Here is a 24,935-nt window from a genome sequence, read left to right as displayed (position 1 = left end):
CGCACACACAATGGCGCGCCAAGTGTGAAGCCACGCGCACGCATCACCCTTTAACAGCGAAAGCGTGCTTGGTGGCGATCAGTGCGAGTGCACCAGCGTCCACGCAACGATGGTGACGGGTGAGTCGGTGGGACGTCGCCCGCGACGATGAACGAGGCGGCGGTGAGCGATTCAGGTAGCGACGGGGCCACGGACGGCGATGCGACTAGCAAGGTGAGCAGTGAAGCGGGCGGCGATCCCCTGAGCGTGACGAAGTCGAACAAGCACGTGTTGCATGACGAGAGGCTCGCCCGCATGTGAAACGCGAGCGTTCAAAGGTTCTGATTGGTCGCCAAAGCAGCGCAGAGCTTGAGAGAGTGGCGGAGCAGCAGCGTATGAGTGACGGTCAGTTCTTGGAGAGATGGTGGAGTACATAGGGGCGGATGATGGGCTCCCCACCGCGATCGTGGAAGTGTCGGGCGCGAGGAGTCACGTGAAGTTCGACAGCGGAGCGAGGTACACGGTGGTGGGCACCGATTGGATGCAGTACGGCGATCGATTCAAACGAGTAGCCCCTGTCGACTATGTAGAAGGCATTGGTGGCTTTTTGTTGGACATTGTGTGTGTGTGTGTGTGGGAGTTCCACATGCGTAGTGTCTTTGGTGAAATCATTCGTGTGGAGGCATGTATTGTGTCCGGATGCACGGACGAGTTCCTCCTTGGCGTTGACTTCACGCGTGAGCATGGGGCAACTATGGATTTTGATCGGAATGAAATTCGCTACACTACGGAGGGCCGGATAGTGGTCATTCCGTTTAGGACGAGCGGCGACGGTAATGGAGCACGAGTGGCTGCTGTGCGAATTGTGCGAAGAACGGAAATTGATGCATGTGCAGTGACACCGGTCGAGGTGGCAGTAGCGGCGAATGATGATGAAGTAGCCGTGTTCCTGCCTACGAAGTACACCGGCGCGGTGATGTTGGCAGCGATCGTCACAAAGGTCAAGAACGGCAAAACGATAGTGCTGGTAGTGAACACGAAGAACGCGCAGTCGCGATGGTCCGCAAGACAAGGGTTGAGTCAGTGAGTACCACTAGATAGAAGCGTAGAGCTATTGCAAATGAACGGAGAATTGCGCCGTGGGCGGATCCACGAGTGGCTTAACGGATTAGGCGGTAGTGACGAGTCGCTGGAGGACGAGACGAACGTGAACATTGGCACCAAGGACGACGCGAGCAGAAAGTTAATAGTGCGGTTGTTGCGTGTGTACCGCCAGCTGACGGCAGACACTGGTGATTGTCCACCTGCCACGGTGCTCAGCACGGAACACCATATTGATACGGGTGACGCAGCGCCCTTTATGCTCAAGAGACGGCGTCAGGCGCAAGCGGAGGATTCGGTGATCGAGTCCAGTGTGAAAAAGATGTTAGCTGCTGGTGTAATTGAAGAAGGCGACGGAGCGTGGAGTTTCCCCGTCGTATTGGTTCGTAAGAAGGATGGCGAAGTACGGTTTTGCGTGGACTATCGTACGCTCAACAAGATTACGAAGAAAGATGTGTATCCACTTCCGCGAATCGATGAGACTCGCCAGGCACTTGGTGGAGCCTTGTTGTTCAGCACTTTGGACCTAAAAGCTGGATATTGTCATATTTGAGTTGCTGAGAAAGACAAAGCGAAGACGGCCTTCACAACGAAGCAAGGGTTGTATCAGTTCGTGCGAATGCCATTTGGACTAACTAACGCACCGTCTACATTTCAGCGAATGATGAACAATGTACTACGAGGGCTGACATGGACTACGTGTTTAGTTTATCTGGACGGTATCGTGGTTTATACACGTGGAGGAATTGAGAGACACATTTTGGAGTTGGCTTGCGTGCTTGAGAGACCTGCGGCGGCAGGACTTACATTGAAGCTTAAAAAGTGTGTTTGCGGCACGACGGATGGAATAACTTAGTCACCAACTGAGCGCAGATGGCGTACGACCCTTGGATAGGATCGTAAGTGCGGTGCGACATTTCCCACAACCACGAGAAGTTGTTGAAGTGAAGCGATTCGTGCACTTAGCGGGGTATTACCGCCGCTGCATTTAGGGGTTTGGCGGTATCATGGCGCCTATGACCAAACTGCTACGGAAGGGAGTGCAATGGGAATGGACAAGCGCACAACAGACGGCGTTCGAGCACGTGAAGGAGGTACTGACGACTCGGCCTCTTTTGATTTATCCCGATTTCTCTCTGCCCTTTCGACTAGTAACCGACGCAAGCAAGGTGGGGCTCGGTACATGCCTCATGCAAGATCGCGGGGGTGGATGGCAACCAGTTGCGTACGCACGTAAGGTGAATAGCGTGACAGAGGCGAATTAAGGGATCACTGAGCTAGAATGTCTAGCAGTGGTCTGGTCTATGAAATTGTTCAGGCCATATTTGTACGGTCGACGATTTACTATCATCACGGACCATTCGGCGTTGAAATGGCTCATGACGAGTCCAGACCGGACGGGAAAGCTACACCGGTGGGCGTTGACTATGCAGGAGTTTGATTTTCGATGTGCAATATCGGCCGGGAGCGATGAACGTGGTCGTTGATACATTGTCACGAGCACCGACAACTGCTACGGCGTTAGCAGCGATTGGCAGATGGAAGAATGCTAAGCGGCGAGCGGCCGCAGCAGCAGCAGGCACCGCGGACAAGATAGCGAAAACCACGGCGAAGGCGGTCGACTCTGCCCGGGAGGACGAGCACCAGATTGAACAAGTAGCGATGGAGCCGCGAGACAGCGAGAAGACGGCGAGAACGAAGAACAACCGCGGCGACCTGCTCGACGGGCACGACGGATGTGCAGTACGCGGGCGACCCCAGCAACGAGGGTGAGCATCTGAAGCAGGCGGCGGACAGCCACTCGAGGGCGGCGACGACGGCCAGCGCGGAGACGATGACCAGTCTATCGACGATGAGCAACCCCGCGACGAAGCGCACCACGGAGACGACGACCGACATGAAGCTGACGCAGTGGTGACCGTGCACGACGGCGACACCAAACTGCGCGACGCGGACGACGAGCGTGACCAGCTACCACGATGGAGGCGATTGACGTTGGCTAGCGATGTTGTCGGTGGCAGCGAGAGCGACGGGCAGCAGAATGACGATGCCGCCGTACGGCGTGATGACACAAGTCGGCATACTGGTGGGAGTGATGCTGAACGAGCCAACGCAGTGGCGAATGCAGCACCGCCATTAGCCAGAACGGCGAAGCAGCGCAAGCACAGTACCGCCAAGCCGAGCGCGAAGCGCGAGACGGTGGAAGCAGCAACGATGACGACGGCGAGCACTCCGTGGACGCACATGTCGAGACGAGATGCACTGAAGAGAACGCCGGCGGAATCGCGGGAAGTGCGGTTTATGGTGGTCGACGAGACAGCAGTCTCGAACGCGAACACGATGCCGAGCGTTGAGTCGACGAAGGGAGTACGCGGGATACCGCGCCGCACAAACCACAGCATGGACAGGAGCACGACTGACGTTCGGCAGGACGTAGGGGGCACGGACAGCGACGTCCGGGCACCACGAGCAGCGACGGATTACCCGAATGACGCGGAAGTGGTGAGTGGCACGACGATGACGGGCGGCATAACGAAGCCGAGCGGCACAAGGCCGCACATGGGCAAGTCGCACGATACGGTGGTACCGTACAATGAAGCGGGCGACGGCAGCAAATGACGACGATGCCATGGAATTTGACAGGAGATGAAGCACCACGAGTACGACCCATTATTGGCGATGACGGCATTGCAACTGAGACATCGGCAGCGATGCATGCCAACGAACGGCAGGCGACGTCAGTGAACGAGAAGAACGAGCAGTGCGTGGGCGTGCAGACACTCCAGCTGACGGACGAAGACATTGTGACTGCACCGAAAAGGGGTAGGCTAGTGCAGCGACTTGTGAGCGCGGGCGAGTACGAGAGCACCAAGATCGAGACACGACACGGCTTGGTGCTGATCAACACCGCGAATGGACGGCGCGTGGTGTTGCCACCGGCGCTGTGGCCGATTGTCTTTAAGGAGAGCCACGATTCCGCGTGGGCAGGGCACTTGAGAGCTCCCCATACCCACGCACGGATCGCCCAAGTATATTTGTGGTCAGGGCTACTCCAAGAGGGGAAACAATGGGTACGCGGCTGTCAGGAGTGCGGAAGCAGGAAAGCGAGGCTACGTGAGATAGTGCCTCCGCTCTGAAGTATCAGAGGTGGCGACGCCGGCGACCGGGTGGAGTACGTGACGCGCTACGCTGTGGCCGTGACGGTGAAGCAGCATACGGCCAAGAACGTGGCCGAGTTCCTGCTGAACCACGTGGTCCTCAAGTTCGGACCTTTTGCGAGTTGTTGGCAGATGGAGTTCCTGAACTGTAGCGGGTCTAACTTGACTCACTACTTTAGCTTACACGTTGCGCAACGTGTATGAGGAAGCGTAAGTACTTAGTAATTACTTAGGTTAATTATATTTGAATACACAAATATAAGTTAAGTAAGAAAGGATTCCAAGTGACTTAGATTAGGTAAAATGAGAACTGTATTGTTTGTAAATTGATCTTCCTCTAAAATCTGCTAAAAACTGTCTATCATCTATGAAAGGGGTTGACAGCGGCTGGCTGTCAGAGCCCCGCTAATATGCACGTCTCTGATTGGTAGAAAGATGCTGCTTTCTACCGATAGGATTTTTGGGTATGTGTGGACCACTCATTGTGGTGGCCCACTTCAATGTATCCATTGGTGTGTCTTACACCAAGGTGAGGAAGTATCTAAAACTTTTAACAGATATCCTATCTGTTAAATTCACAAGTGGCTTGCAGCCACTTGTGCGTGTAACCCCGTTACACCATCCCCCCTTAAGGTTAGACGCGCGGGGTTCCCGCACGTCAATCTTTTGGAATTGACCATTCCTCAATTCTCCGCGTTTGGAGAAGAAATCCGTGCTCATTCAACGATGAGCGCGCCTCAGAAGAAGACCTCGAAGTCGGTGGGGAGTCATCTCTCCATCGACGACTACTTCGAACGCCATAAGGCGAAGTACGGCGACGTCCTCGACTTCGACGACGACGATGAAGATATGGAGGGCGAAGAGGACTCGCCCTCAAAGCGCAAAGACTCAGTGTTGAGCGAATCGCTCGGCCCTCACGCCAAGAACATTCGCCCGCGTGAAGGGGACGAATCGGACGCTTCGAGTTCGAAGCGTTCGCGTACTGAGAGCGATACCCCACTCGCTTCCGCTGGGGCTCTCAGTACTCCGCGCGCTGCAGCTGCAGCGCGCGATCCGTGGATGCCGACCGCGTCCGAGATTACGGACCGGTATGGGAACTCGGTACCTCAGAATGAGGTACCGCTGTACGTATGCAGCGCCATCAAAGATGACGCTGTGGCTGCCGAGCTGCACTTTGATGCGGAAACGCATAAAAGGCGCGATTACTACATCGGACTCTTTCATGAGCTCCGATGGTTTCAAAGCAAGAAGACGTCTTCTCGCAGCAAAGTGCCCGAGTGGCAGGCACTTTGTCAAAGTTGGAACGCCTTTGTTGAAAACTTCAACAAGAGGCCGAGTGCTTACCGGGATCGGATTAAGCAAGCGCGTGATCGCTTCGAGACGTACTCGAAGCGTGGAAAGCTTGAGCAACTTCATTATGCCGCGGAGGAGGCAAATGTGCCGTGCGCTGTGCCCGAGGGCTTTCAGTGCACGAAGTGCTTCCCAGGCGCGGTCCGCTTGAGCGACCGCGACCTGAACGGGTACACGTCGTTCCGTGTGCCCGAGAGTCTCAAAGAGCTCCGTGCTAAGTTCTTAGCACGTGAGGGTTCGGGCGCTAGCGATGATCGCAGCGCTCGTGTTACTTCCGCTGCGCCAGCGCGTACTGCTCTTCGTACGCCCTCACCATTTCCGGAACGTCCTCCAGCAAGACGTTCCGCGGCTCCCATGTATCTCGATGGGGAGGAAATCCTCTCCAACGAATACGAAAACGAGCCCCTTGAGGGTTCGTTTTCGGGATACTATGGTCAACAATCCGCTCAACAATCCAGCGGGTTGAGCCGCGGGCGTCACGGATCGGCGGTGGCGGGGGTGGGAACACGCCCCGGGTATGATCAGCCCCGGGCTGATCAGTTTGCGCCTCTCCACGACCGGGTGACCGCCGTGGAGCGTCTGCAGGGCGCTGAGTTCGCCGCCCTGAAACAGGAGCTGGCGAACCAGAAGGCCCAAGTCGCGGCGGTCTCGCAGACCGCCTCGAATATCCAGGTTGAGCTGGGGACCCAGATGAAGGAGTTGCCCCAGCGCGTCCGCGCGCTGGAGGAGTGGCTGCTTGTCGCCGAGGCCAAGTCCTCCGCTTCTGCCTCCGCTTCTGCCTCGGCTCCTGCCTCCGCTTCGGGTCAGCCGAGCTAGATGGCTCGTGCTGCAGGTATGGCTTCAGCCGTCCGACGTAAAAGGTCGGATGGAGGCGCATGCTAGACGGTATGTCTAGCGTGTATGCGTTGCCGTGCCGTGCCAACACAGTGAACGGCCCGATGAAGCGCGGAGCAAGCTTGCTTGCTCCGAAATCGGAAACTGCATGTTTAGGCAGGTTTTGTGTAGCTAACAAAACTAATGAACCAACTTTAAATTTATTTGTGTTGCCTCTGCCCACATTGTCTGCGTTCAGCTTCTGTTGATCAACTTAAAGTGGGAGCCATCACTCCGAGTAAACTCGGTAGGCGTGGATGCCGCATGGCATTCACATAAAACGGTGCATGCCCGGTCGAGGCATGCACTGAGTTATTGATGGCAAACTCTGCCATCGATAAGCACTCGCTCCAGTATTGGAACGAGTTAGCGTAGCTCTTCAACATATCGACGAGCACGCGATTCACGCGCTCAGTTTGACAGTCCGTCTGCGGGTGGTCCGCAGTCGACATAGAAAGTTGGATCCCAAGAAGTGTAAACACTTCTTGCCACAGGTGCGCTGTGAAACGCGGGTCTCTGTCCGACACGATGTCGGACGGCATGCCATGGTGTTTGAACACCATGTCGACGAACAGACGGGCCGTCTGCTTCGTGGTCGCTTCTGCCGGCACCGCAGCAAGATGTACCATCTTGCTGAAGCGGTCTACAAAGACCACAACACCGGTGTTCCCTCCGCTATCCGGGGGAAGACCAAAGATGAAGTCCAAAGACATGGACTTCCAACACTCCGACGGAGTCGGTAGTGATTGTAACGGAGCCTGCGCGAATGGCGCAGGCTTTACGCGTTGACATACCTCGCAAGCACGGATGTACTTGCGCACCCACTTATACTGGTGGTGCCAGTAGAAGTCGCGCGTGAGAAGGACGTATGTCTTCTCACGTCCGAGATGTCCCGCAGTCGGGGCATCATGGTATTCGTACATGATCCTGAGTCGCAGGTCATGGTCATTTGGCACGACAACGCGGTCCGCGTTGTCGTCGACTGCATTGTAAAGCAGCAGTCCGTCGTGCACACGAAAGCGGTGTGCACGCGCTCGAAGGTGCTGGGCAGCTTCTGACGGGACTTGTCAGAAGGCGTTGTGCCATAGGCCAGTAAGAGCTTCGCGTCCGCGTCGTGCGCGAACGCGGCCTTCACATCATCCAACAGAGACGACGTGGGTTTGCTCGATCGCATGACGTCAATGGCATTGACGTCAGCAGGTTCTGCACAGTCCGGCCGATGTGATAACATGTCGGCCACTACATTCAATCTTCCGGGTTTGTATTCGACCCGGAAGTTATACTCCGCAAAGAATGAGAGCCATCTCGCCATTCTTTGTGATATGTGTGGCGACTTCACTGCGGTGCGCAGTGAAGCATGGTCGGTGTAGACCACAAATGGTCTACTTCCAAGCAAATACACTGGGAACTTTGCGAGTGCGTACTTCATGGCAAGGAGTTCCTTGTCATGCACCGGATAATTGCGCTCAGCTGGCTTCAGCTGACGCGATTGGTAGAAGACGACACAATCACGGCCCTCATGATCGTGCTGCATCAACGGGCATCCGATCGCGAAGTCGGATGCGTCACACACTACGTGAAATGGACGATCTTGGTCAGCCACTGCCAAGATCGGCGCCTCAGTCAAGCCCCGCTTGACTGCATCTAATGCCTTTTGGCAATCGGTTGTCCAATTCCACACAGCTTCCTTCTTAAGAAGCTGTGACAGCGGACGGATCTTGCACTCATAATCCTCCACGTACTTGTGCAAGTACGTGGCCAAGCCAAGGAACTGCCTCAGTTCCTTGACACTTGAAGGCGTTGGCCATTCGTTAACCACTCTGACCTTTTCTGGTCAGGGCGAACACCATTCTTTCCTACGAGACACCCGAGGACGGGTATCTCGCTCGCCCCGAAGATACACTTCTTCAGGTTCGCGTAGAGCTTATGTGTTCTCATAAGCTCAAGTAGCTTCCGGAGATGCACCCTGTGCATCTCTACGTCGGTCTTCCCGTCCACAGCCCGGCTGTGGGTGAACACATCATCGAAGTAGCTCGGTGCGAAGTCGCGCACCGAGCGCAACAAGTGCGTCATGCACCTGTTGAAGGTCGCAGGGGCGTTCTTAAGCCCCTGCGGCATTACCAGCCATTCCCAGAGCATGCCGCTTGGCGTGCTCACTGCCGTGAGAGGGATATCGCTCTCACGCATTAGGATTTGATAAAATCCATCTCGCAAGTCGAGAGCACTGTAAACGGTGCTCCCGGCCATCGAATCGATGATAACATCTTTTCGCGGTATCGGCGTCTGCGCCGGTACCGTCGCATCGTTCAGCTTGTTGTAGGCATGAACGATGCGCCATCCGCCCAGTGGCTTCTTGACACAGAACGTCGGAGCACTGTGCGGGGACTTTGATTCCCGCACTTGTCCTGCTTTGCGACGACTTTCAAAGAAGTCGTCGATCGCTTTTACTTGCTCTCGCGGCAGTGGCCACTGCCGCGTGACACAGTACTTCGTGCCCGGCACGAGATCAATCCCGTGCTGAATGCCCTTATCCTGCGGAAGCTCCGCAGGAATGTCTTCCGGGAGTACGTCTTTGTACTCCCTCAACAATTTGTAATAGGGACTCGACTTCAGCGAGTCCCAACCTTGTTCCTCGAAGCGCTCTCGCTTCGTCTTCGCACTGAGAGTGTCTTCACTCTCAGTGGTACTTCCCATGAAGAGCTGCCTCAGCTCTTCGCTCTCGCTCGCCGTTCTTTCGCTGTCCGAAAGAACGCAGACTTGTTCGATGCGTCCATCGTGCAAGTCGCGCGTGAAGCGCTTCCAGCTCATGGCTGGAAGCGAAGTCAACTCCGACGCCGTCGTCGGAGGACTAGCGAGTTCCATGTCACGATACTGGAATCCAGTATCGGTGCGCGTCAAGACGCTTAGCGTCTTGACATTCGGCGTCACCGCCGCAGTCTGCCCAGCAGACTGCTCTTGTTGCGTCTCGGTCCCGGACCGAGACTTGCGCAGCGTTTTCCGCTTGCGCCGTCTTCTTGTTGTGCGGAGCCCGGCTCCGCACAGTTGTTCTTCTTGCCCAGGCCCGGCCGTGGACAGTCGTTCGCCGGCGGACCCTGTCCGCGGACGCGCGGTATCAAGCCCGGCTTGACCGCATTTTCCTTCGTGCAGCCCGGCTGCACGGTAATGTGTCCCTTCGCCGGCAGACCCTGTCTGCGGGCGCGCGATATCAAGCCCGGCTTGATCGCATGGCGCTTCGTCGTGCAGCCCGGCTGCACGACAGCATGCAAATTGCGTCGGTGCGGTACGTTTGCAACCGCCCGCACTGTTTGCAGCGTCAACTCCCGGAGTTGACACGCCTCCGTCACCTCGACGCCAATCATTGGCGGAGCCCCTCATGAACGAGGGTGCGTCGGCTCCCGGAGCCGACGCGTCGTCGTCGACCTGACCGCTTCGAGTCAGGGACTGTCCCTTACACGTTTGAACGTGGGAGTTGGTTCCCGGAACCAACACATCTTTTTCTTCCGACGTCGGCAGCATTGCCGACGTGGGTCTCACTTGTGCGCATCCTGGCGCACTTCTTGGGCACTCCGGGACAGCAGCATAAAGCGCTGTCTCGACTGGTGAGCCGCGCGCACCAGCAGGTGCGCGCGCTGCGGTAACAGGGCCATCGCTCTCTGTTCCGCTGTCGCGTCCGAAGCGCACGAGCGTGCGCTTCTTCCAGTCTATCACCGGATCATGCCGTGCAAGCCACGGCATGCCCATTACCACGTCGAACTTATCGTCCAGGTCCAGGACGATAAAGTGTTCGACAAACACTCGTTGTTTGTACGAGAAGCGCACGTTCACGACGCGCTTCTCGGTCTTGACGATGGCACCTGTTGCCAGTCGTACCTCCAGAAGACTTCGAGGTGTATCTACCTCCTCGAAGCCAAATCTCGACAGGCTTCGTAGACGAACAAAGTTGTTCGACGCGCCTGAATCTACCAAAGTTGAAGAGAGTCACTCGCTCTCTTCGAGTAAACCTTCAAGATGACTAGGTTTGGCCTGTCGTCTTGTTTCTTGCAGTGAGAGCTGGTCTCACTGGGGGATGCAGTCCTCAGTGTCGCGTGCTCGATGTCGGCACGCGTGACTGCATTACCAGTAGGGCGCCCCGCGCCTACTGGATGTTCGCGTTTTTTGTTGGTCCGCGGCGATGCCTAGCATCGCCACGACGGCCACCTCCAGGGGGCATGGGAGCTGTGCACTCCCGTGCAAAGTGACCGATCCTTCCGCAACGGAAGCATCGCACGTTACCTCCCTGCTGCTGGTAACCAGCAGTTGTTGCGTTCGAGAGGTCCATTGGCTCCGGACCTCCCGTCTTCGCTACCGGGCGCGGTTGCGGATTCGGTACGTTTACATGGAGTTTAGCCTGCCGCAGGCTAAACTCTTCTTGCATGGCAAGAGTAATCGCAGCTTCGAGAGTACTCGGGTACTCTCGGAAGAGATAGGTCTTCACGGGCCCATCTCTAAGTCCTTTCATGAACGTGACGACCTTGGTCGCCTCGTTAATCGGGTTAGTCACGATATTTGAGACCAAGTATCGTGCGCGCTGCGCGTAAGCATGGACGTCATGCTTACCCTGCTGAAGGTCGAGGATCTCCGACCTCGACCGGAACTCGTTTTGCGGGGGCTCAAACGCTTGTTTGAGCTCCTCTTTGAATATCTCGTACGTGCTGAAGCACGTAGGATCGGAGAGTCGGCGCCCATACGCCCAACTCCTTGCGCGTCCGCCAAGGCAGGACATGGCGAACGCGACCTTCGACAGCGGGTCGACGATGCGTCGAGCCGCTATGGCTGTGTCGAGTTCGACAAGCCATCGGAGGAGAGGCTCGCCCTCTCTTCCCGCGTAATTGCTTACGCTCAACTTTAATGGTTGAGCACGCGGTGTCGTCCCTGACGACGCCGTCACTGAGGAAGCAGCATCACGCTGCTCCTTCATGATGAACCCCAGAGCAACACCATGTTGCTCCGTCGGCGATAGCGTACGCAGCATTGTAGCTATCGCCGCTTCTCCAATGACTTTTGACAGTCGTTGGAGGGCTTCCCACTCTGGGTCAGACAGGTGGGGGTAGTCAGCGCGTGCAACATGCGTTGCAGGCGAGTTGGAGCTCTCCATGGGCACCTCCGTGCTCATGGGGTTCTCGGCTCCGCGTTCGTACACCTCGTACGAACGTCTAGCAGTCGGTCGTTGGACGACTACAAAGTGCTACCAGGTGTAGTGGGTCTAACTTGACTCACTACTTTAGCTTACACGTTGCGCAACGTGTATGAGGAAGTGTAAGTACTTAGCAATTACTTAGGTTAATTATATTTGAATACACAAATATAAGTTAAGTAAGAAAGGATTCCAAGTGACTTAGATGTCCACAAGTATAATATGAATCAAATAAAACACCAAATAGGTAGTTTAAGGTAAAATGAGAACTGTATTGTTTGTAAATTGATGTTCCTCTAAAATATGTTAAAAACTGTTTATCATCTATGAAAGGGGTTGGCAGCGGCTGGCTGTCAGAGCCCCGCTAATATACACGTCTCTGATTGGTAGAAAGATGCTGCTTTCTACCAATAGGATTTTTGGGTATGTGTGGACCACTCATTGTGGTGGCCCACTTCAATGTATCCATTGGTGTGTCTTACACCAAGGTGAGGAAGTATCTAAAACTTTTAACAGATAACCTATCTGTTAAATTCACAAGTGGCTTGCAGCCACTTGTGCGTGTAACCCCGTTACATAAACTGACGGACAAGGTGATCGAGGATCTGGTTATTTTGCTCCAGGCGCAACAGATCAACCCGGTGCCATATAGGCCCCAGATGATCGGATTAGTTGAGCGGTTCCATAGGATATGGAAGGATTGCGTAGCGACATACATGAATGAGGACGCGCAGCGAGACTGGGATGTATGGGTGAACTTTGCGGTCTATGCATATAGTTCTGGACAGTATTCGACAGTCAGACTGTCACCGACCGAGCTCATGATGGGCAGAAGATTGAGAAGCCCTAACGAGTTGATGAGAAGTACGAGTGTTAGCGAGGCCGGTGAGATGACGGCATACCGCCAGTAGTTGTAGGCGGCGATGGAAGCGGCAGACGGTGTGCAGAGGAGGCTAGGACGCGCGATGCAACGGGGTTACACACACAAGTGACAACAGTCACTTGTGCATGACATTTGTCACTTATGGTTTAACAGATAAATATCTGTTAAAGGTTTTAGATACTTCCTCACCTTGGTGTAAGGCACACCAATGGATACATTGAAGTGGGCCACCACAATGAGTGGTCCACACCTACCCAGAGATCGTATTGGTAGAAAGCAGCATCTTTCTACCAATTGGAGACGTGCATATTGGCGGGGCTCTGACAGCCAGCCGCTGTCAACCCCTTTCATAGATGATAAACAGTTTTAGCAGATTGAGGAGGAAGATCAATTTACAAACAATACAGTTCTCATTTTACCTTAAACTAGCTACTTGGTGTTTTATTTGATTTATATTATACTTGTGGACTCAAGTATAATTAATTCAAATCCTCATACACGTAGCGCGACGTGTAAGCAAAAGTAGTGAACCAAAGTAGGCCCACTACACGCGAGCAAGAGCGACAAGCCAATTATTACAACAGAAACGTGTGGAACAGGCGGACGATCAGTTCCGGAGATCGTGTTTGGATGTTTAAGCCTCCACGTGGGCCTAAGGCGTCTAAATTCGTTCATCAATGGTTAGGCCCGATGCGTGTGGTTGAGCCAGTGGGATACGACAACTACTTGGTCGAGCGCGAGGACGTGACGAGTGAGCCGGAGCGGCACATTGCACGCGTGTCGTACCTGGTATCTTATCACTACCCGGTGGCATCATTGCAGCGGGCGGCGGCAGATATCGAGATTCAGCTGAACTACGAGAATGCAGTCGGACGGCGGGCGGATGGTGCGACACCAGCGGTAACTGCTCCAGCAGCGGCGGCGCCTGTCCAGACAGCGGTTGCAGCAAGCGGCAAGAAGCGACGTGAACGAGCAATGGCGATTTCGAAGGTGCGGTGGAGATCGCACGAGCTCTTGGTGGAACTTCGGAGACGATGACGCAGGAATCGAGCAGGACAATATGTGCTCGAGTATGAGCTCAGGCCTGTGCGAACAGCGGAGCAGCGACGACAAAACCCACGTGCAAATGAACGAAGCCGATGGGTATCAGTCAAGGAGTACGACGCGTTGTTCCAAGCCGACAGAGTCGTGGAAGACTCTGGAGTGGATGAAGGCGTGTAACAGTGGAGATCTACGGGCGGGCCTTCAGACACATGTACGAGATGGACGTCATGTGCGCGGTGAACACGACGTGCTTGACGAATGCGACGGGTGCGGCGAGCACGTCGAGCAGAGAGCGAGTTTGTTGGGGATGCGTTGCAGGAACGCCGAGGAGAATCAGACGTGCGAGTGGCCCGATCGGGGGACACGCATTGGTGGAGAGCGCGACCGCCGTGCTGTCGAGCGCGTTGAAGTACCTCCAGGCGGTCGGTTGAGTAAACGTGCGGACGACTGAGGGTGACGGCGTAGTGAGCGCCCCACTTACGGATTGGACGAGGTGGTGAGAGAGCTCCCCGAGTCGAGTGTAACTGAGAACAAGTGTGGTGGCGGAGACGCCACTGTGGGCTACGAGTGCGGCAGCAAGCGGTGCGACGAGTGGGTTCCAGGCGGCGTACGACGTGGGTGGAAGCAACGGCGGACACTGAGGTCCGGGGGTGTTTCAGAAGCGTCACGCGCGGGATCTGGGGACAGTCGGCGTGCTACTTGAACGCGTGCGAGTGGTTGTACGAGGACGAGAACGAGTATAGGGTTGGCATTTACTAGCTCTATTGAGGTTATTGACCAATCTCTTAATAAAATCGGAACGAACGCACGAGGCGGGCGTTCCGGCAGGGGGAGATCAAGTGGATCTCTGACGGCCAGTACTTTGTTGAGATTACGAAGCTCACGAGTGACCTCGCAGCGTGAGCATACGACCTTCCCAGCGGTAGGGGCAAGATAAGAGGACCGGCACATACCCCTTCCTTATTAACGCAAAATACTGTAGATACTAGTTTGCTTAATAAATAGCGCCTCTATTGCTCTACTTCCTGTCCGAAATATAGTCAAACCTGTTTATATGATCCTCCCTATTTGAACGTTGCCATTTATTTGATGCAAGCTTTGTTGCTACCAAATATTTTACTTAGTTTTTGTATAACCGCTGTTTATATGTATACAAGGTATATGAGTCACATTTTGGAGGACCAAATTAGGTCTAACCTGTTTATTTGATTCACACTGTTCACGACCACACACTCTTCAAAGCCCCCACTGCTCAACGCCCAACGCCCAACGCAAGCACCCTTCCTTCGCAATGTCTCATCGCACCTGTCTGACGCTAAGCTCCAAGTGCACCTAAAGCTCAAGCAGAGTCCTGGCATGAACAACCCCAGATGTGATAGTGAACGAAGCAGCAGGAAGTGATGCAGTTTCGCAGGACGAGCAGGAGGAGGAGGAGGACCAGGAACCCACAATTCGACCTGCCATCGCTCTGAGACACTGCATGGAAATTTCTGCATTTCTGCTTCAATGCGGAGAGCAGACTGATAGAGAACGAAGAGCTTTACAGACCGTGACCGCTTTGGTTCGGGAGACTACGGTGAAGGCAAAGCGGCAGCGAATTATTTGCGATTTCTTTACGTGCACCACATTTTTTTTTAACTGAGTCCATTTTATATGAGTCATTGTTGTAGATGGTCACCAACGGGGCCTCATATAACCAGGTGTGACTGTACTATATTTCATGGTTCGCACAATCTCGCAAGCTATTTGATCAAATAGCCGGCACTATAGTAGACTGCCTAGCTTTTGATCAGCAACAAAGCAGCAGCAATCAAGACCGATAACTGATTTAGCAACCTACTGAGTTAAATCAATTATTTGGGAAAGTGTCGCATAATATAATCTGGATCTTTGCAGGTGACAATGTCTGATTTATAATGGAGGTTGTAATTGTACGTTGGGCTCGTAAAGGGCGAAATTATAAGTGATATTTTAACTTAAAGCGCGTACTCTCTTGTAGCTAGCTACAGTCGTGCACCTCTAATTCGGCAGGGTGGACCATATCAAAGCTGCGAAGCCACCAATTACACAAGGAAACCAGAAACAGCCGCTTCAGTGGAACCACTGAGATTTATTACATTAACTCAGTAGAAACCCATATCAAACTTTGACACAATTCCTGTGTGGCACTAACGAATACGGATTGCCTTCGTATACAGATCACGCTAGCCTTCAGACAGCCACTTCATAAAGAGGATTCCACTGGTGTGTATGCAATTCCGCTGGAGAACATGTCGAGCTCGGCGTCTTCCTTCTTGTCGTGGTACTGGACCTTCAGGCTAATCGAAAGAGAGTCGACGTAAGAGGATGGTCGACGTGTCACGGCTTTTGCGGCAAAAATTAAACTGGGGTTTTGTATTGATGGTCTTCGCACCAAGATTTGAAACGAGATCCTAGAAAGTGTCATCTCTCCTTTAAGAGGGAAAAAAATCGTTGAGGTTAATCATCTGAAGGTGATGGGCAGAGGTACTTGCGCAACCAGTCGGGCGTCATCATTAGATCTCGCAGGCTATAGGCTGATACTGGTGCCGAATTAGAGGTGCACGACTGTACTCACTTCATGGTCACGCGTTGTTGAATGCAATTGCTAGTTGACGGGTCGCCCCGCAAACTTCACCTTGAAGCCGTCCCGTAAATCGTCCTGTAAATCATCCCGTAAATCGTCCCGTACGTAATACGTATCCACAAAAATATAAATTACGTGCTCCATAATAAATTACGAAAGCAGTAATATATAACGCAGTGCGTCACAGTTTTACGCTCTATTTCAGTAGACTAGCAAACCCTGCTCAAATCTTGCATTCTTGTAGACGTTTATGGTAGCATCTTTCCAAATTAGGCGGGGACACCGTACAATGGATTGGACGTCTCCCATTCATACTCGCATATATATTTTCGTCATAACGTAGTCCAAAAGTACTGTAAGTTATGGGCTCGGATGCCTAAATTCTGGGAATCCAGGGGTTAAGAAGATGGTGCACCCTACCGTGATTCGGAACATCTCCTCAAGGGCGTTTTCTGTAGCCTTTTACCGCGAAAGGGTTAACTTATTTTGTATCAAATATGCTACTGTAGCTAACAGTAAACAAAATTGAAAATAAGTACTGCTAAAACACACCGAAGGTATCCCATCTCCAACAAGCATACGGAGACAACGTCCACTGATACGATTCGCGTCTTTCCCCCGTTTGGGCTCTCCACACATCAGCTCAGCATTGAGACACGTTACTACATGTAGAGCTACAGAACTCCAACAATCGAGTCCGTGGGCGTATCTATAGTATTAACCCTTTCGCGAACCAAAAGAAAATTACTTGGGTTTGTATAGTATACAAAAGTAAGTGGTTTGCAAGTTAAAGAGCGCAAAATGCCCCGTTTTTCAAAATCACTGTACGCAACGAGTGTACCAAAACACGGTGTATAGAAAAATAGAAGGGCGCAGAATGCCCCGTTTTGAAAAGCTTTTCCATTGGCTAAAAACCGCTGATGGGCATCAATGCACCAGTAAAGATGAGGCTAAAACGAGGCTTATTTTTTGGCCTTCCCCTTTTGTGTACGGCGATTTCGAGATCGGCATACAGTAGTGGCATTTATGCTGCTTTTAGTATGGTATTTGTGCCGAAACAGTTTATACTGCATTGACTATAAATCGTTTGAAACTGGATCTCTAAAAGTATCTTTGCTTCAGTATGGTATGTGCGGCGACCTACCTTATAGGATACTGGTCTTTGCTCCAACCCTCACTCCCTCATAACGAAAATATGGAGCGCGGCGACAAGCGGGACCTAGACGACGCTGGACGCCCCAGAAGCAAGCGCCGACGCGGATACCTCGATGCAGCCGCTCCACCTGTAGCCGACGCCACCGATGCGTTTCTGTTTAAGGAAGCATGGCGCGTGTTTCGTAGTGACGGGTGGGCAGCAAAGCCGCCGTCTACGCGAAGTCTCGATACAAGATACAGATACGTGCGTCCTGGTGGAAATTCGGCAGTTACAGAAGGGATTGACTACGTATTGGGCGAGGCTGGCGTGATTGCCGAGTACATGAAGAGTGTGAAAGGCGTCAATCGTTCTGGACTTGAAAGTCAAGGCGAACTCGACAAAGGTAATGTACAGCAGCACTAGAACTGACGATTTTTAGTATTCAAATTGGTGTGTTTGGGGTTGGTGGTGCAGGGCAACTGTATTCTGCGCAGACGGAACTGTTGGAGTTCGTGTGGATCTTGGCAACACAACCGCCACTGCTGGTGATCGTGTGGTTCATGTTGGCGACGCTACGAGTGCTGTAGGTGGCGTTACTAATGCGCGTGCGGTTCGTGGCGACGCCGCCGCAGGTGGTGGTGATCGAATTGGTGGCGTCGGCGCAGACGCTGATGCTGGTGGTGTGCGTGTGGATTTCGGCGACGCAGTCGCAGATGATGGTGGTGCGCGTGCGGTTCGAGACGGCGCAGGCGGTCGTGGTCGCGGTCGTTGTCGCGGTGGCCGTGGTCGCGGCGGTCGTCATGGCGGAGAATACATATGTGGTGAAGGACGTGAACGTGGGCGCGGACGAGATCGTGGTCGTGGTCGTGGTAGTGTGCGCGGAGGCGGACGAGGTCGTGGTCGTGGTCGTGGTCGTGGCCGTAGCCGTAGCCTCGGACAAGCTTTGGAGAGAGCTTTACCGAGTAATGGTTCTGGGGTATGTGCTCGAGCTGAAACTTCAGTTGCGTTTACTCGTCAGGGTCTCCGTCGTAACCAAGCATCGGCAAGAAAGGAAGCTACTATTCAAAGTGATGACGAAAGTTCCTCAGGCAACGAATCTGGTAGCAACAACGGTAGTGAGGACGAGTGGAACATGGATTCGGCTAGTGACACTTGTGACGATGATGATGAGTCGAGTGATAGCGCGGTCGATGCAAGCACCAGTGGAATCGAGCCGCCTCCAAACCTGCCAGTCACGGTAAACGGAGACGTTGCATCAGATGACCAAACGCTATCGCAATTGTATTCTAACACGCTGGTTGCGTTTTCGCCAGCTCGAGAAAAATGGATGGCGAAGAAGAAATACAAAGGTGTTGGAACTGCTTATATCATTGGTCGGGTGTGCCGATGCATCAAAAAATCTAAGAAGGCACCACTTTTGTTTCATATTCGCTGGTTGGACTCTCAGTTCCAGAGCCATGGAGAGAACGTCTCGGTCGATGTGGTCCAGAAGGGACACTATAACTACAATATACTCCACCGTGAGCCCGCCCAGGTTGGGTGGCGTTCCCTATGCGAGCAGACAGAAGTCAATGACATTGTGATGGACGGAGATTTAGAAGATCTAGTGGAAGAGTATGTGAGCTATAAACCTCCCGAGTTCTTTCCAACAAATCTACGCGAGGTAGAGATCATCCAGAACATGCGTTTCGACCCAAGTGAGCAACTCGAGGAGCCTGCAGATTTATTCAAACGCACTGACGGTTCCACAGCAACAGTGGTTAGAGAACAGTATCGTCATTTGTTCGAACATTCGGCGTCTTCGAGTTTCTTCGCGTATCTACCTATTTACTTCTGGCAGCAAGTTGTTCACGAAACTAATACCTACGCATCGCAACACAACATCCCGATCAAGAAACCATTTACTTTGCAAGAGCTGATGAGCGTTCTGGGTATCTTATTTTACATGGAGGTGACAGTGAAAGGAGAGTACGCTAACTACTGGGGGCGGCAGCCTGAGGACGGTATCTTTGGTAGTGGTGGTGTTGATCTGGAGAGTGTGATGCCAATCAAACGATTTAAACTCCTACGACAAGCACTGTCCTTTCGAAGTGAAGTCTCTTCTGAAACAATACAAAAAGACCCGGCAGCTCGAATCAGATGCTTGCTGAACTTGCTGAAGGTAACAGGGGGAAATATATTGACCTCGGTCGAAATGTAGCTTTGGATGAGGCAAGTGTGGCGTGCCGCGCTCGCTTTGGGCGCCATCTTATCGTGTATAACCCCAGAAAGCCGACGGGGAAGTACCACTTCAAGATGTACATGTTGTGCTGTGCATCGATGTGGATTGCGGTAAATTTTCGCCTGCATTGCTCCGGTGGTCTCACGGATCGACTAGAAGATGTGACATCTCCTACAGAGGCCCATAACCTCGCCACAGAACTGAGTGAGGTAGCTACCATTCGTCAGCACGTTCTGGAGGTTGTACGTCCGATTTTCAACACTCAGCGTATTGTAAACACTGACAATTTTTACACGTCCGTACAACTACTCCAAGCGCTGCGAGTGAAAGGGCTACGTGGCAGGGGCACAGTAAGAAGCAATAGTAAGCATTTCCCACAGCATGTAATGCTGCACAGCAAAGAGTCCAATCGTGGTGACTATCGACAAGGAGTTTCTGTGGAACATCAAATGCTTGCTGCCGCATGGTGTGACGGCAACATTGTGCGTGTTGTATCTAATGCAGACTCGTCGAGCATGACTACTGTACGAAGGCGGATTGGTGCTGAAAGCGTGGAGTTTGCTGCACCTGCGTGTGTGAAGCAATACAATTCGTACATGCAGGAGTTGACCGCCTGGATCAAACACGTGCAAGATTTTCTATTTCTGACGGTCACTCCTTCCAAAATGGCACAAAAAACTAGCTATGGCTGTCATTGATATCGCTCGATGTAATGCATACTTGACTAGAAAACTTGTGATGCCGATTTCAAGCAACCGCGACCCGCATCGTGAATTCATGTTGGATCTTATCAACGAGCTTATTTCCACTAGATGGACAGAAGCACCTAGTAATGGCCGCATGCTCTACTCCGGAACAACGCCCACCGCAGACGAAAGACCATCGCCTTCTCCAGTGAGCACTGCGTTTGCTGCTGCAAGCCCAACAGAGAGCCCAAAGAAAGTATGTACTGCTGTGTCGTCAAAGCAAATGTTCCAGGTCGCCAACCGCAAACGCCGTCAATGTATTATCTGTCGCTGGGAAGACAGATACGCAACCGAAGTGACTGATTTCTGTATTATACATGCCGTGTGCTTGTGCAAGGAGTTTCACCCTCCTAAAGATGGCGAGATTACACCACCATACGTGTGTCCTCATACCACGTGGACGTGTTGGGAGAAGTATCACAAGTTTTACCTGCCACGGAAGCTTTTTTCGGACAAAGGCAACTTGCGCAAAACATCGGAGTTGTTCAGGTTGAAACCAAAAAAGCCCCCTGCAGAGCGATCTGGTCAAGCATCAGGAGATGCGGTGCATCCCCCTCCGCGAAGTGTGGTTCGATCAATTTTGATTTGACATTTTGCATACAAAAAATAAGATAGATAACACATTCGCGAAATCACGCCATTGAAAACTAAATCTGTAAGACATGCAATACCGAGGAGTACAAGTGCCTCGTTAGCGGCATGTCGACGAAGGACATGGGCTACGACAACGAGAACCACATTAGCTTCGCCAACGGCTAGGCCGTCTGCACGTGCGGTATGGCGGCGCGCTCCTGCGATGACTACAGCTTTGACGTGATCGACACGTCCTACTTGGTCGCCAATGTGGCCAAGTTCATCGTGAACTCCACGGACGCTAGTGCGTATGCCGAGTGCGCCGACTCGTGCGTCGAGTGCGCCAACGGCATCAAGGACCCCGTCATGGACCACGACGTCACCACGGACAACTACCAGTACGTGTGCCTGACCAACGGCTAGAAGATCTACTAGGTTTTACAGACCAGATTCTTGAGCCGAAGTCTGCATCGAAGACTGTCTATGGCAAGCTCAACGCAGCAGAGAGCTGATACAACCGCTACCTTTCGTGTCTCTGAGCTGTTCCAGCCTTCCTGTCAGGAATCTCCTGATCATTTTACTGTTGGCGGCAACCTGCTGCTCCTGCTCCTTTTGAAAACACTTTTGATTCCACCGGCGATCGCTCAAGTCAAGTCAACCGACACTCCCCATCGACGACATCGCCGCTGCCAACACAAACGCCATGCTCACTTCATACCTGCTCACTGCGCTGGCCGGTGTGCTCTTCGCCTCCCAAGTAGCCGCCGCCAGTTGCAGCAGCTGGTCCACGCGCTACCAGACCAACCTCGAGGGCGTCTGGGTCTGCAACGCCACCCAGTGCGACACCGTGTCGAACAACTACACGAGTCTGACGTCGGGCCAAGTGGACGTCTACACGACCTCCAAGGCCGGCAACCGCTTCGCGTACAAGGTGGTGAACGTCGACTCGACGGCGGTGAGCAGCCCGACGTACTCGATCGACGTCAATCATGCTTACGTTTGTAGATCCAAATATTCGATCTTGACGTCCAGCTAACTGGGACACTTAACACCTTCCACAGCACCCATCGTGCACAAAATACAGCTCGGCACGATGCTTGGTGTCTTGGGCAAATTTTCTCACCAAATACGACTACGCGGGCACAATCATGAAGTCCCAATTGTTCTTCGATCTGTAGCTTGATATGGTCCTCGAACAGGCGATGGTGTGCTAAGATAATTGTCGCGTTGCTGAACGGTCGGTCAAACTGGAGCAATATGGTACTAGCGTCGCCATGTAGAAGGTTGATCTTGGCGATGTACTTTCGAATCAGGGAATCGTTCTTCATCAGCTGGATCCCACGACAAACAACATCACCTCGCACTTCGATACCATAGCACTTAGAAGCGGAGGTCTGTACTGCAACTTGAGCAACCACATTGCCGAGCCCACAACCAACGTCAAGAAATATGTCACGGTTGTCAATATCCCCTACAGTTTCAATCAGGGCTGTCACCCCAGCAGGAAGAATCTCACAGGCGTTAAGATGGCGCTTACCAGCCTCCTGGCGAATATTGGACATCGTTACGGAAGCAGACAACTTCTCCACAGCTAGCATAGCTGCCTTAGCATCCATTTTCATTGCAGTTGTGCAAACATGACCACCAGCAACATCGCCGGCTTCATCCCCCATCGCCGTGCTGGCGGGCCGGCGAGCACCACCACTGCCGCCGTCGCCAGCTCCATCGCGGGGCCGGAGCTCTGAGGACGGCCGTGCTCCAGCTGCTTCTGCACCGGCTTCTCCACGAGCGGTCGGCCTTGGGAGAAAGAAACATGACGGAAACTCGGCAAGAACGCTGCCGTACGTTAGCTTTAGCGTATGCAGGCGCATTCGTAACTCCATGGGGGAGTGCTTCGCGCTCCTCATCCTGTGATGCACATTGGTCCACGATATACGCACACCACGGCGTTCATATACGGCGGCAAGCTGCACGAGCTTCTTGTCTTGGGCAACTGAAACTCGTGTCCTCATCGCAATAAATACCCCCAAGCTTGATGGAAATGACTTGTTTTTACTATGCAGTTAGTAAATCATTTCGAGCCAGTGTTCCCTGATCGGTGGTCGGTGCGCATAGAGACGTTAATTTGACAGAGCAAGCGGTTAATTCGTCGATGTATAGGGATGAGACTAACGTGAAGTGATACGATTGGTCAAAATATCAAACAGCGCAGAATGCCCCAATTTGGGGGGCATTTTCGCACCAGCTTTTGTAAAATCAGCAAAACGGGGCATTGTGCCCCCTTTGACCGCGAAAGGGTTAACAAACCCTTGTAGTCACATGCATAATCAAGACAGCATCAACATGCCATCAACACCCTCATCAAATTGACTTGCTCATGGCACTCATGTGTAGTTGTGTTGTGGACACAAAACAAGGGATGTCCTCTCCTCATTGGTCTCATTCTCCAACTAACCAGCAACAAGTGAGAATGCGTCTCTACCAGCTATTCGCGCTAGCAGCCATAGCCGCTCAAGCCTCGGCAAAAACCAAGATTACCGTCAAGACCCGGCTCAATGGCTGGTACAAGTGCTCCGACCACACCTTTTCCGACGAAGGCAGCTCAAGTGGGCGTGTTGAAGGTAACGCACTCGGTGTGCTGTGGACAGCACACCGAGTGCGTTACCTTCAACGCGCCGCTCTGCTACGCTGGCGTCTGCAAGACGCCGCAGTTTGTCAATCCGACAATCGACGTATTTGTGAAACGCATGCCGGCAACGAACTCCGACTCCAACACCGCTACAAATGTCTGGCTCCTACAAGGTGGGCCCGGATATTCCTCGTCGTCGTGTAAGTGTTTTGAGCTACAGTAACGAATTGGTATCGCCCTTCGTCGTGCCATATGACTGACGGATTTGATGTCCTGTCGTTTTCAGTGGAGGCCTCAAGGATAAGTTTATTCACTCAACTGGATGGGACAGCGAACATCTATACGATGGACCACCGTGGTGTTGGTCGCAGTACGCTTTTGGACTGCGTCGCAGCGCAGGCTACGACCAGCGGGTCTCCGAATGGCAGAGATATTGACCCATCCGAAGTCCCAGCCTGTGCTCACGAACTAGCAAACACGTACGGCGACCTTGTCGCATTCACGGTCACAAGTGCAGCCAATGATTTGGTGACTTTCATGTCGAAGTACACCAGCGACGCCAACACCATCGTGTACGGCACCAGCTATGGAACAGTGCTGGTGGAGCGTGTAATTCACCTGAACCCCCAACGCGTGGTGGGGTACGTTTTGGACGGCATTGCAACGACGTCGGGAGCTCCTATCGACAAGACGGAGTATGTATCTACGTGGGACACCGACTTTGGCGAAGTGGGTGACCAGTTTTTAGAGCTGTGCTCGGAGGATACCTCATGCAACAGCCGCTTCAAGAAGCCAAACACGTTACCAAAAACCCTTAGCGGGTTGCTGGCACATTTCGACAAGAATCCGAACTCGACGTGCGCGGCGATCATTAGCAAGTCGATGCCTCTTGGTGATGTGGCACCGTCAGTTACGTTACGTATCACTCTCGGCACTTTGTTGATGGACGCTGAGCAACGGAAGACCATTCCTCCGGTGGTTTACCGCCTGAATCGCTGTGACGAGAGGGACGTCGAAGTTCTGACACACTTCGTAAGCTTATTTCGTACGGCAGTTTCTGCCAAAGGCTAAGATGATGCATTTTCTCGCCGCTGCTGTACCAACTTATCAACTTCTCAGAGGGGTGGGAAATTCCGACGCCATCGATGGCAGAGATGGAAAAACGATTCACTAGCATGCGTATCGCCTCTGGAGTATACTCATATGTGGCTCTTTATTGTGCTTTCTCCAAAGAGAAGTCGAAGGCGTGCGATGAATTCAACGTCAGCAACTATACTGCACACAGCATTACCTACAAACGCGACGAGTACTGGAACAAGGCTGCCGTAGTCCCCCGCCAGGCCAGCGTACTGCTTCTCAGCAGCAAGTTGGACGCTCAGACGCCTCACAAGTATGTGGAATATTTGTTGGCCACGCTGGATGGAAACCAAAAGGAGCTAGTTACTTTAACAGGAAGAAGCTTGAT

General features: G+C 52.9%; 2 protein-coding genes across 2 annotated transcripts; both read left to right on the top strand.

Annotated features, from left to right (window-relative positions):
- Nucleotides 1–1,099: 1,099 nt before the first annotated feature.
- Nucleotides 1,100–3,699, top strand: IUM83_19938 (Gag-pol fusion protein; the record flags this gene model as incomplete). Its single annotated transcript, XM_067945008.1, has 3 exons — nucleotides 1,100–1,505; nucleotides 2,606–2,823; nucleotides 2,878–3,699. The coding sequence occupies 3 exons, from the start codon at nucleotides 1,100–1,102 to the stop codon at nucleotides 3,697–3,699; spliced, it is 1,446 nt and encodes a 481-aa protein (XP_067785503.1).
- A 92-nt stretch (nucleotides 3,700–3,791) lies between these two features.
- Nucleotides 3,792–24,541, top strand: IUM83_19937 (Serine protease family S33; the record flags this gene model as incomplete). Its single annotated transcript, XM_067945007.1, has 5 exons — nucleotides 3,792–4,060; nucleotides 4,226–4,362; nucleotides 13,203–13,507; nucleotides 23,490–23,643; nucleotides 23,757–24,541. 5 exons carry the CDS (start codon nucleotides 3,792–3,794, stop codon nucleotides 24,539–24,541), a joined length of 1,650 nt encoding a protein of 549 aa, XP_067785506.1.
- Between the last annotated feature and the right edge of the window lie 394 nt (nucleotides 24,542–24,935).

Source organism: Phytophthora cinnamomi (assembly GCF_018691715.1).
Source record: "Phytophthora cinnamomi strain GKB4 chromosome Unknown Contig79, whole genome shotgun sequence".
NCBI classification, from domain to species: domain Eukaryota; phylum Oomycota; class Peronosporomycetes; order Peronosporales; family Peronosporaceae; genus Phytophthora; species Phytophthora cinnamomi.
This window is presented reverse-complemented; position numbering and strand designations above follow the sequence as displayed.